Consider the following 12,617-nt stretch of genomic DNA (forward strand, 5'->3'; position numbering starts at 1 on the left):
TAACTATGAATCATATAATATCTGTGTTCTAAATTCAACTTGGAAACAGTTTCACCATTTCTTTTTGGAAAACAGTATGCATTTACCGTGGACTAGTTTCTTAATGTGTAGAAACTAATCTTTTGGTTTTAACAACCAAGTCAAAGATTACACTAAATTCAAATTTTTGAAAAATATAAAGGAGTTATCTGTTTACCAATTCTAACTTTATAATGAACACTGAAAATGCAGTGAATATGTCTGGTGCTTAAAAACTGCAAATTTTACAGATTAATCTGAAAGCTAGCAGGTTCTTCTACAAATATTTAGTACTCTCTGAAAATATACTGATTTATAAAAGACCCCTAAAAAACTACTGCGGCCTTAACAGAAGCTTAGTTTACAGTTTAATACCTGTAACAACAAAATACTTACCACAGGAGTTACAATACAGGTAATGGAGTGTAACTTGGGATGACAAAGTGACTTTAACCCCTTATGATGACACCTTTAAAAGTATTTGGATACAAAACTTCCAAGCTCACCTAAGAAGTCAACACATTAACTCTCAGAGAAGTCATCTGCTGTTGACAAATCTTGTACTATTCATCCTAAAGACTGACTGCAGTTCCAGTCACATTTTAAGTATGAAAAATATATCTTCTTGTCTTTTCACTAAACTGTTCCATTCCAAGCTTTTGACAGCCAAGATACATGTGAAGTGAAAAGAAAAGTCAGTCAGCATTGTTCAACATCATTTTAATCTCCACCAAGGGAAAAGAATATAAACACGTTAACACAAACAGAAAATGTTTTGGAAGAGACCACATGGTACTATGACAAGTTTTTAGTTTGTAGAAATGTAATTTATAATTTTATAAAAATTATATGAAAGAATAACAACATCTTTCAGTAACATCAGACAGTATAGAAAAAATAAATCTCAACATTAGTTGTACTGACAGTCCTTCTAGTAAGAAATTTAAAAGTGCTTTTAAATAACAGTGTTGCAACTCAAGATTAGTGCAATATGTAAAGTCTGTTTTAAAGCAGATATTTATAGCAACTGTGCAAGTTCTTACAATGACCAAACCCCATCAATCTAAAAATTAACACTAAGTGAGGTAAGTATTCTAATTAGAATTAAGCGTTCCTTAAATAGGTTACACACCAGTTCTACTACAAGGAACATACTGGTGTTCATTCACAGAAAGGCTCACACCTAAACATGACATGAAACTTTACTACAGTCAATATAGTGAATACTTTTAAGTCAAAAAAGCTCTTGCAAAATATACAGTTTAGTATGTTTACAACCCACTGCTATAAACAGTACCTAATGCAAAATGCAGCAACTTAAATAAAAGCAAGTGGTACAGTCAGTGTACTGAATTTGCTTCTGAATATACTATTTTGTTCCCAAATCCTCCTAGAAGCTCCCATATAAAGTTAGCACATTAACTTAATATAGATATTTCACTGTATTTTTATCTGTAAATATGAACAATTTGATTACCAACTATAACTGCAACTGAGTACCATCACTCTGAGCAAGCTGGGGGGGGGGAAAAAAAAAAAAAAAAACACAACCAAAACAACTTACTCTTCACCATTTTACACATGACAAGCTGGCAATAATAAAATATATCTTATATTTCTACAGAATATTTTCTGCAAGAATTCTCAAAACTCTAAAATTAGTTTTCATTTTATTGTAGTTTCTTTACTCTGAGACTTAGATGCATAGTAACTATTGCCTTTAATATTCTTTCATTCTAAGATAGGCAAAAACTAAACTGGTAATGCTGAGCCGTTATGGCTCATCTGCATATGGAGCCAAAGGCATTTCATATTTTATTTCTCAAGGCGTTTACAAGTAGGATTTAAGTCACTATCATAACAGGAATAAAATAGAAATTAATGAACTTCTGTTCTAATAGGCTGTGGCTTAAAAGCCTACCAACTGAACTGATTTTTATAGTATTGCATTTAACTTTAGTGTTAAGCTTACAGTTGAAGCCTGCACAGGACTCATTTTATAACAACATTTCAAGGAAAAAGCAATAAATAAAATGCAGCATCTAAAAAAATGCCAGTATCTAAAAAATGCAGTCCAAACGGCACCATCTGAAATAGGTCTAGGACTGTGTCTTTGGATACCAACTGCATAGTTCTTTCAACATAACAGACTGCCTACAACAGTAAGAGAAGCATTTAAAGCTTTCTACAGTAATATTATTAACTGAAAGACCGTACCGTTGAGTATAGGTCTCAATTAGCTTAAAAGGATTTGTTGCCTTTGCTCAAGATAGCTTCAGAAGCTAGACAGTTATTCTGTGGCTGCATAATGTCTCTACTGTGTTATTTTACAGGCAAGCTGAGTCTTTTAAAAATACGTTATATTAACCCTGATAACGATGCGGAGACTTCTTGCTCCTAAACCAGGAAGTTGTTTCCTAAAATTTAGAAACTTGTCATTGCAGTGACAAGTTGGTTAAGCCTTTAGCAGCGTCCCTAATCATCTGCTCTACCTTGGGATTTCCAGCTCCACTGGCTGCTAGCTCCTTGTCAATAAGCCCCAGGTTGTGCAAATTGAGGATGGAATCGGCAATAATGCGTGCTGTCCTCTTCTGGTAGCCTCCAGACGTCACCATCAGGATTGGGATTCTGCGGCTTCTGGCAGCTTTGAACACAACTTCATCTCTCTTTACAATTCCCTGCAAGTTTACAACAGTCACCAAAAAAAAAAAAAAAAAAAAAAAAAAAAAAAAAAAAAAAAAGGATATTAATATGATATTTTAGTTCTGGCCTATGGGTTTATGGAATTATAGCACTGAACGTTTGATAAGTGATTAAGCCCTACATTTTACAATACGAGTTTAAATTTAATTTGAATGTCCTGTTAGCAGGTTTACATGCATAGTCATAAAAAAAACCAGGAAAAACAGATGAAGCTCATGTTGAGCTTCTCATCCACAGAACCTAAAATTCAAATCAGATTTTATACATTCACAGTCACTAGCTGAATTTCAGGCTTCCAGTTCCTTTAATAAAAGCTAATAGTAAAAGAATCTATGTCTGAAGGGGGAGCTGCAGAATGTACATAATGGTAAATCCATAGAAAGGAAAATAAATTCTAAATAACCTCTTACTAATAGAGAAGGGTATGGAACGAAAAAATAACAAAGATTGCAGTACTGTACTGACACTGAACCCATAAAAGAGAAGACTTCGAGTCTCTTGGGTTTCAAATAAGTCCATAAAAGAATTCAGAAATAAGTGAGCACAGAAGTAAAATCTACTTTTGTGGAAAAGGGAAAAAGAGTTCCAGAGATACATAGGAGGCATAACTAATCCATCACAACTCCTCAAAAAGAAAGACTAACAACACAATAGACAATAGGTTACAGTGGACACCTCACAATTCAAATAACTGCAAAAGCTGAAGAAGGGGAAAGGGGAATCAAATACAGAAAATCAAGGAAGCAGCAGCAAAAGTGTTACAACCAAATGAATACACGCTACTCTGGCTGGTTAGAGGAAGACTGTAAATATATCAAGAAATATTACCCTGCCATTAAAAAAAAATTAGTCCACAAACAAGTGGCAAAGGGAAAGAATAAAATTCAATTGTAGCTGAAAAACTATTTTGTAAAACCATACAACAGTAATGGTTTTTGTATAGTTTGACACAGCCCTGTAAAAGAACAATGGGAGTAAGGAATAACAGCTGAAATATAAGACAAAAGAAACTGAAGAATTACATTAGGGACAGATCCTCAAAGGAAGTAGTACAATTGCAGAATGAGCTGTACATCCCTTGGGAACCATTGCGGGACCCAGCAAACATTATACCACCCAAGAACTGGAAGCACTCACTTTTCGTAGGAGCCTAACTGCCTCATCCCTGCTCCAGTATTTCTAGTGGTGTGTCTGGAAGAACTGAGGGGAAAACACAGGGGCTTATTCCAGCATTTGCATGTCACCAAGAAATAAAATACATCAAATGAAAATGACAGCCTGATACAGCTCCCATTTACAAACAAAGAGAAGAGGGACTCACCTGCTAAGTTTTCTTATAGCCTCAAGCACCAAGAAACTATCACTCTAGCACGCTAAGGAGGCATAATTTTGAGTAGAATTAACACTGCAGCAAGATTTTAAAATGACTGACATCTACAACTGTAGGACTGAAGACTGGACCAATGAACCTTGAAGAGATTTGGCATTTCCAGTAGCCTAGGATTTCAAGCTTGGTGAAACATGCCATTCACACCTAGGCCAACGAGATCAGAGAGACAAGAAAGCCTGCCCTCGATTCAGCAAACGAAGGCTTGAGGTCCAGAAACCTTCTCTCCAACAGGCACCTGAGTCACTGGTTGTGCAGAGAGATGGCAGTCTGCCTTTCCTCTCCACTTGTGACCAGAAGAATCATTTCACCTTTCTTTCCCCCTCCCTACATTTTGTCTCTTTCCCTACACAGCACCCAACAAGCTACAGCAACTCATTTTTCATGGCAATTAACACTGCTCCCCCTCAGGTGGCAGAAAAGATTTTTGAAAAGGCCCATCTTTACGTACTCTCCATCTGTCACTACATTCCATTTATTTAGATTGTCACTGCTTTCCAAGAAGTTCTGCTCCGCCAAATGAGATCTTGCACCTCAGGTCATATCCTCTCCAAGGTCAAAACCAGACAAGACCAAGCCCCTCAGCTCTTCCTTTCTCCTTAGAGACTTTTACGCAGCAATGGAAACAAAACCTGGAGATTCGAAGTGGCTCCCAAGTCATTCCACCTTGGGTCCATCGAGGACTCTGCAGGCAGTCAGAAAGCAACCGAGCAGCTGCTCAGTGACAGAGACAATAAGAATGAGGAAATATCTAAGGAAGCCAATAAAATCCAGCAAGGAATTAGCATTCTGCACAAAAGGAAGCGCTTGAGAACTAAAAGTTCTCAAAACTTTTGCAGTTCTCAAACTGCAAAACAGAATGAAAACTGAACAGATCGAGTGATGGCTCGATTAGAAGGGAATTTGAGAGCTCACAAATCAAAAAAGCATTTTCCTGTGTTGAACTGGTGGACACTAAAAGAGAATCAAATGTGATAACAAGAGAGAGACAGAATTGAGAAGCTGTCAGAGAAGGAATCATTAAAAAATTGACAAAATAAGAGATCTGTGAGGTTTTATTTATTTTGAGAAAAGGAGACTTGTTATATCTGGAAAGTGACTACTTCTACAAAGCTACACTGAATAAAACAAAATTTACATCTTGTACTAAACTGGCGAGAGAGAAGGTAAACCAAACTGAAAAAAGGGTAATTATGTTTATGCAGAACAGAATGAGGAAAGGGAAAGAAGTGTTCATTTGCTAAAAATAAACAGACAGGCTGCACAAAATTGCTAGAACTGGAAGATACCAGAAGGGCAGTTTAAAACAGTGGGGAGTGCTATGGAGAAAATTAGGTGTAAAATACATACTGGGGGCAGATGACAAAAGAAATACACAAATGCAAAATAGCTTATGTGAGGGTAAAAGAAACAAAGAACGAACCAACCAAACAGGAAAAACAAGTCATGTGCAAATATATGGCTCTCTAGTTACCATCTGGATGTTCAAAATCAGTGTATTTTAGAAAACAAATGATACTGGGACAGGCACCTGAAGAATAAAAATATTTAGAGAGGAAGAGACAACAAAAAACATATGGTGAAAGAGCAACAGAGATGTATCTATACATATCTGCAGCAGAAAAACGCTCTGGTTTAGCATAAGGTAGGTACCTCACCTTCACCTAACAAACTGCCACAGGTCAGTCACTCTCAGGACTGCCTTCGCAGTGAGGAGTGAAAGTCTGTAGCCATTTCAGCATTATACAAACCTGAGGCGAAATAGCAAGTCCTCCCAATGGATCGCCATCCAGAATGTCAGTCCCAGCATTATAAACAATGATGTCAGGTTTTAATTCGTTTAATGCTCCTTCCACGTGAGTGTGTACCTTCTGAAGATATTCTGTGTCCTCTGTACCCCACTCTAATTCCACCTTGCGTTTTATGGCACCTAAAATACCACAATGTTTCAACGTTACTCAATAAAGCAAGCATTGGTTTGAAATAAAATGCAAAATTTAGGTAAGCAAAAGATAACATTCCTGGCAATTTTGCAAATACGTTGCATTTTCACAGAATGAATTAAAGAAAATTATACCACTACTTGTCTTCCCAGCAAATATAACCACAATGACCTTGAAAAAAATCCATTGAAGAGAGAAAATTAGATGCAGGGGAAAAGAAAAAAAAAAATCTGAGACACAAGTGGAAAAACAGCTGATCTACATGTCCATTTACCAATCAGCAAAGAAAACAAAGAAAATTATTAACTTAGAAGTAACCTAAATAAAGCATAAGGGAAAGAAAACACTGAACTGTTTTGCAAAGGAAACAGTGGGGGGAAAACACAAGATAAATATCACTGAGAAATTAAGATGTTTTATTTTTATCACAACACTCAGAATTTAACAGCGAGGGATCATGAGTTTATGTGAACTGCTTTATGAATGTATAACAAGATTCAGCTTTGCCCCAAGCATTTTCAATTTAATGTTCTTACCCTGTAATCCTACCAGAAGAGCAAGTATCTATTCTTAATTTAAATCAAATTATTTCTAATGCTTCTAATAAAGCATTAGAAGGGGAGAGTTGAGAAGGTAGAGGAAATAAATCCAAGGTTATGCAGCCTAGCTTTGGGTGCTTTTACAGTTATGTGTAACTCTAAATCTGAATTAATCAAATCTATGTCAGAGGTGTTTCAAGGTATGACTTCCACCTCACCAAATCCCATGCCTTGAACTAAATGACTAAGAGTCTCAAATCTTAAGTGCAGATTCAGCACCCACCAAGTGTTCATGAAAGCAATCAACACAATACTACTGTAGTCTCATCACTGCTGGGTACGATTTTTTTTCCTGCTTCCCATCCTTGTTCAACATTAGTGAAGCATTCTTTTTCTTTCCTTTGTTATACTGCGCCAACATTAGTCTCAAAGATTTTTGTTTCCTTGTGGTATTTTTCCTGAATTATTTTCTTATTGTTACATAAATGTTCGTGTAAGTCTGCACAGCTGCACTCTTCTGAACAGCACTTGGAGCCTCTTCAGGGTAAAGAACCCACTAGTGACAGTTTTAGAGGAGGAGGTAAACACATTAGCACAGGGAACAAGTAAGTATTGTTCTGATGAAACCATTAAGAAGTTGAGACAATTGTGAATAAGATTCCATGCCTCTGCAGGTCTCTTGTCTCCCTCTCCACCACAAAACACAGAATTGCAGTGATTAGTTATTACTCAGATCAGGGACTACTGACAGACACAGTGATGGAATTGTAAGTTAGAACACAGCTTTTGCATTTGATAGCCTTTTGTCCATCTCTTGCTAATTAGCAAATGTACTTCTACAGCTTTGAAAACTCTAGGATTATATTCAGACCGACAGCATGTCAACTCGTTACGCTCACCCTTCAGCCAACTAGTCCTCTTCCCCATCCATCTTCTTTCTCTTCCTAAAATTCTGTGTAATTCCAAATTACTTCCCCTTAGGGACTTAATATGCTTTATGGCTGAGCTTTTTTTTTGTCCTTATGAAGTGCATAGGGCAAAAAAATGTACAGAAGACACTCCTGTAACAAAACATGGAGGAAACGAGTAGAAAGTCCAGGGAGACTGTGGTCGGTTAGAGTTTACCCTAAGGATTCAACGCTCAGGTTCAAGCCTCTACCTCCCTTCAAAAAGACACCCTCTTTGATCTCATCTTCATCTGGTCACCTAGCAGGAAAGAGTTTAAAGGATTTAGCCACTGAATTCTTATTTAGGCACCCTTATACAAAACACAATGAACTACATATTCACATGCCTGTGGCCACAGCCCTCTGCGCCTCCTGCTTTATCTGTAGAAAGGGAATGACAGCATTCCCAGCTTCACAGGAGAGGGGCGAGCTCAGTATTTCAGATTTGCTAACAAGGGCTTACTCTGTTTTGCTCTTAATCCATCTGTTCAAACTGCTGCCATTTGATATATGAATAAAGGGATGCTTTTCTAAGGAAAAAAAAAAAAATCTTCATTTGCTTGCAATTTGTCTGCTTAGAGACATGATGTGCTTTAAATGGTCATTTTTCAGTTTAATACCTTGACATACACACACTACAATTTTTAAAATCTTTACTAGTTAAAACCTAAGTACAATGCACTGCAACCAATTCTTGCCAAGAATCCAAATTAAGTAGGCTTTTCCGAATGGCAGTGTCACTGAAGAAATCCAACAGAAGAACATCTCCCCCAATAAAACTATGATCGAGTTAACAAATTAAGCCTGTAACAAATGACAGTGTAACAGAATCAAAGATCAAATAAACTTCCGGCTTTTGCATTCCAATTTAACCATTACCAAAAAGTCACTAATTAATTGTGACAGGTCACCAGACACAACAGGCACAGAACAATAGGGATAAACAAACAAGAACAAAAACAAAACAAAAATTAAAAAATCAAGCACCAGGTCTCAACATTTGTATGACTTCCTTTTGCTTCCCATCTTGTTTTCTAGATGCTTATAAAACAAGTTCTACTGGAAAGACAACAGCTAAACATGCTATAATTTATAACTTGCAAAATAACATTAAACCTTTTTATACAGTATTAGATAATCCCTAGTAAGTTCTTTTATAAATTTAGTGTAAGAGAAAGATTAAGTTCCAAAAGCTATCTTCAAATCAGAATTATTTAACTCGCTGTTCTAAGCGTGGCACCAGCTTTTGAATGGACTGCTAACGAAGTCCATGTAATACCAACACTTTGCACTCCAGAAATTCATTCCAGAAGTGAAGGCAAACACTACAGTGTTAACATTATTGGGATATATCACAGTCATCATCAAAAATCACATGTTCAACGTGAAATTTAAAAAAAAAAAAAAAAAAAAGTCTAGTTAACATTGGTGCAAGGAAGTTTATTAGTAAACAAGTTATTTAACAACACAGTAGGTCTTCTACATTTTGGAATATGAATTTCAATTATACTTACGTTTAGCAAACCCATCCCCTGGATAAATATATCTATTGTACGCATCCATAATATATACTCGATGATCATCCATAAAGTCCCTCTCATGGCCATTTCCCTGAAGGAAACTTACAGTTAGCTACTCCTAGCATGCTTACACAGAATTAAATAGTCTGCAAATTCTAGAGTAACTAAGATGACAATGATCTAATATTTAGAACTCTTGTGTCATTCTAATAGTCTTGAAGGTTATTTTAAGTTTTGGGGGCTTTGACAGTATCAGTCTGATGACTGCAGGTATTATCAAAATCAACATCCTTACAACTCTGTGAACGTAATTACCATAGATCTCATTGCACATATAAGAAAAATAAATGAAAATCAGAAATTAATTGCCTTCAGCAGCATCACAACAGCAACCGAAACCAGCAGATAGCTCTCTCATCTTCCAGTTGTAAAAAGTCACTTTGAACTGCTGCACGGATACTCATATTCTTATACAAAGAATAATCAATAAATAAATAACACAGACTACAGCTCTTCTGATAATCCAAGCCTTGATGAGATAAGTAATCCTTGGAAAAACTACAAACACTAAAGACCCAACAATTTAACATGTTGTTTAACACCAGGAATTCCCTACAAAAAGACTGTATTGGGTGCAAAGATGGATGCTCAAAAGAAAACTCAGATTCTGAATATCTCTCCATCCCCCACTTCTGAATTTAAATAGTATTCTCTTGGCTTACATTTAGACTTTTTTCCCACTAAGATAAAAATCATCTTTTCACAGCAATCAGGAAGATAATTTTGTTGAAATCAGAGTATCACACAGGACCCCAGCCCCAACCTGCAGCAGAATTTCATTTAAACTATAGAAACAGACATTTCCAACTATGTCTCTTCTATAATTCAGTTACAGAATTTATGTCCCTGGAACATTAAGCTGTATTTCTGCTACAATTTCCTCTCCTGGAAACAAACAAAGTAAAAAGGAAAGAAAGAATCACAACAATCACTGGGCTAAAGCTAGTCAATGAGTGTGAAAAAGAGAACAGGAAGCACTAGAATTGCTTTTTTTTTTTATGCTAAAAATTGCAACTTCTACTTATTTCTTCAGCACTTTTAGTCCACAAATAAACACTTCATCAACAGAACTCTAGGAATACGAGAGCCTCCAGATGGACCATTTTCTTATGAAGGGTGAAACTCGCCAATGCACCAAGAACTGGAACACTTACAAGATAAGAGTATCTGCATACTAAAAAAAGATCTGCTGAGCTACTACTTCACACACCTCTCATTCCCCAAAGAAAGAAAATAAATCAGCAGGATACCTGAAAAATCCAAATATATTCCCAAGAAGGTGGGTTTGTTTAGTTTTTTTTTAAAAAAAAAAACAAAAAAAACAAAACCAAAAAAAAACCCAAAACAACCAACCTACCACAACACCCCAAAAAAGCACACACATACAAAAAATTCCACATCCTGACAGAGATAGCTGAAGATATCATGAGCACAAACCATCTTTCTACTACCATTATTTCATGGTAATTTTAGGATGCCTGAACTTGCAGATAAGAGAAATGATAGAAGCTGGAAAACTTGCAGCTATTAGGCTTCCTCACTGCCATGGAGCTGCTTAAAAAATGGCTTATTTACACATAATAAATTATCATCAATGCTTCAGACTGGACATCATTCTGGCGCATTAAGCGCTTTTCTATAAATACTACTTCCCTCCTTTCAGGATTTATTTGGAAATCTCACCAAAGATGAGATTTGGTCTTAGTACCCACAGTAAATCACTGTACGGGTGGAGAGTGATGTATTTTTTACTTCATTAGCCTGAAGCCAGGCTTTCCATTAAAACACTGAAGGTCAAATCCATTCCCTGCAAAGGTTGCTGCCATGATCACGCATGCTGAACTAACTGCAGTTCTGTTTTAAAAGATTCTTGCTTCTTCTGGGATACTCATCTACTCTGGAGTCTTATGCCTCAGATCAGTATGTAACTCAAAAATATTTTTACTTCCAGCCACATGATGGAGCTACAACTTGGTTAAATTTTATTAAACTGGCTTAACAGCTTTGGGTCATAAAATAACTGAACAACTAGACTGTTCACAGTTTCTACCCTCTATGATTAACTTTGTATTCAGTGACTTGAAAGTTCATACTACTATTAGAAAAAATTGTGTTCATCACACACTTGTATTCTGAGCAAAACATCTGCAGCACAGACACAGGTAAACTACTCACCTGATGAGCATCCAGATCAATAATTGTGGCTTTAGACACCCCTTGTACTCTTTCAAATAAGAACTGGGTATATAAGTAAAGAAAAAAATGGAGAAAGTTATTAAGTTAGGTGGCATTAAACTGGAGGCCTGAAGCTTGCACAGTATATTACAGTTCTGATTTGAACGTAGCGTGTGTCCATTCATTTCATTCACCAAGATAACAGCTACATGATTCTAATATATTTCATCAAAAAAGCTCTAGTTATTTCATGTAAAAAGATACATTTTTGTGGTGAAGCAATAAAAAACCCGATACATTTCTACCAGATGAAATGCATGAAATATGCATTTCACAGTCAGCGGTGCAGGTATCTGGCTACCTGCAGAAAAAGTTGGTGTAAAGAGGGAAGAGAGACAGATTTCTACTCATCTCCTCTTCCCCCCACAAAATACCAGACATAACACAGGATCAAGGACATGTCTTTCTGCAGCATCCCACACTAACTTGCAAAGTGGAGTCTTTGAGTCTTAATTTTGACAAATTACTATTTTAAAATACAGACATGGTACAACCCAAAGATTTTGTACAACTGTCATCGCTATAATTTCTCAATTTGTATTTTCATGATAGGGAAAACAGAACACTGTGGATTACTTTTCTGCAAATTACCATGTACAGAAATTAGGATGTTATGTCATATAGTGTGCTGCAATCATTAGAGGTTTTTTATGTTTGATTATTACTGATACATTATAAATATTCTAGTATACAAATATGCCATTGTACATTTGATAAAAATAAGCCCTAATTGCAGAAGGCTCTTGCTTCAGCCTTTCAACAGCTAAATACCGAATGTATTCATTCACATTCGGTGATTATTTCGGAGACATTCACGTTTTTATTCATGAATTTGAACCACTCTGAGCACTGCATTGTGCAGCTTGATTCAGAGAGAGGATGTCTGTCTCTGCATTTGTCTCGATTGTAACCACTGAAACTCGTGGAATTTTCAGGATCAACTGCAAGGCTAGCATAATTATCACTGAGGATATTAAAAGAATCTGGTTTGATTCTGAGTGGGCTTCTTTGCAGGAAGACATTATTAACGCAATTGTAGTGGTTCATATTTATATTCATAATTCTGACCTCTGCAACTCTTCCCTTCCACTTAACAATGCTGCATATGTATCACATTCTGCAGCAGCAAGTACCACACCATCGTCCTATTCCTGCTCATCCACAGATGGCTTTATTTTCTCCTATTAAGATGTAAATTAGTTCTTCGGAATTTATGTGGATTCTTTTTCCATTTGCACAAACAGTAGAAAATGCTGGTTTAAGAG

At 36.3% G+C, this 12,617-nt stretch overlaps 1 protein-coding gene across 1 annotated transcript in view; it reads right to left on the reverse strand.

Annotated features, from left to right (window-relative positions):
• Window positions 1–721: 721 nt before the first annotated feature.
• HDAC11 (histone deacetylase 11) overlaps window positions 722–12,617 on the reverse strand; it is a 28,498-nt gene continuing 16,602 nt past the window's right edge. Inside the window, exons 7-10 of the mRNA XM_010123549.2 lie at window positions 11,293–11,355; window positions 9,052–9,148; window positions 5,860–6,038; window positions 722–2,696 (exon numbers count right to left, since the gene is read on the reverse strand). Coding sequence (XP_010121851.2) covers window positions 2,454–2,696; window positions 5,860–6,038; window positions 9,052–9,148; window positions 11,293–11,355 — 582 coding nt within the window. The 3' untranslated portion in view covers window positions 722–2,453. The remainder of the gene's footprint in view (window positions 2,697–5,859; window positions 6,039–9,051; window positions 9,149–11,292; window positions 11,356–12,617) is intronic.

The sequence above is a fragment of the Chlamydotis macqueenii genome, chromosome 10 (assembly GCF_036417535.1).
Source record: "Chlamydotis macqueenii isolate bChlMac1 chromosome 10, bChlMac1.mat, whole genome shotgun sequence".
Lineage (NCBI taxonomy): Eukaryota > Metazoa > Chordata > Aves > Otidiformes > Otididae > Chlamydotis > Chlamydotis macqueenii.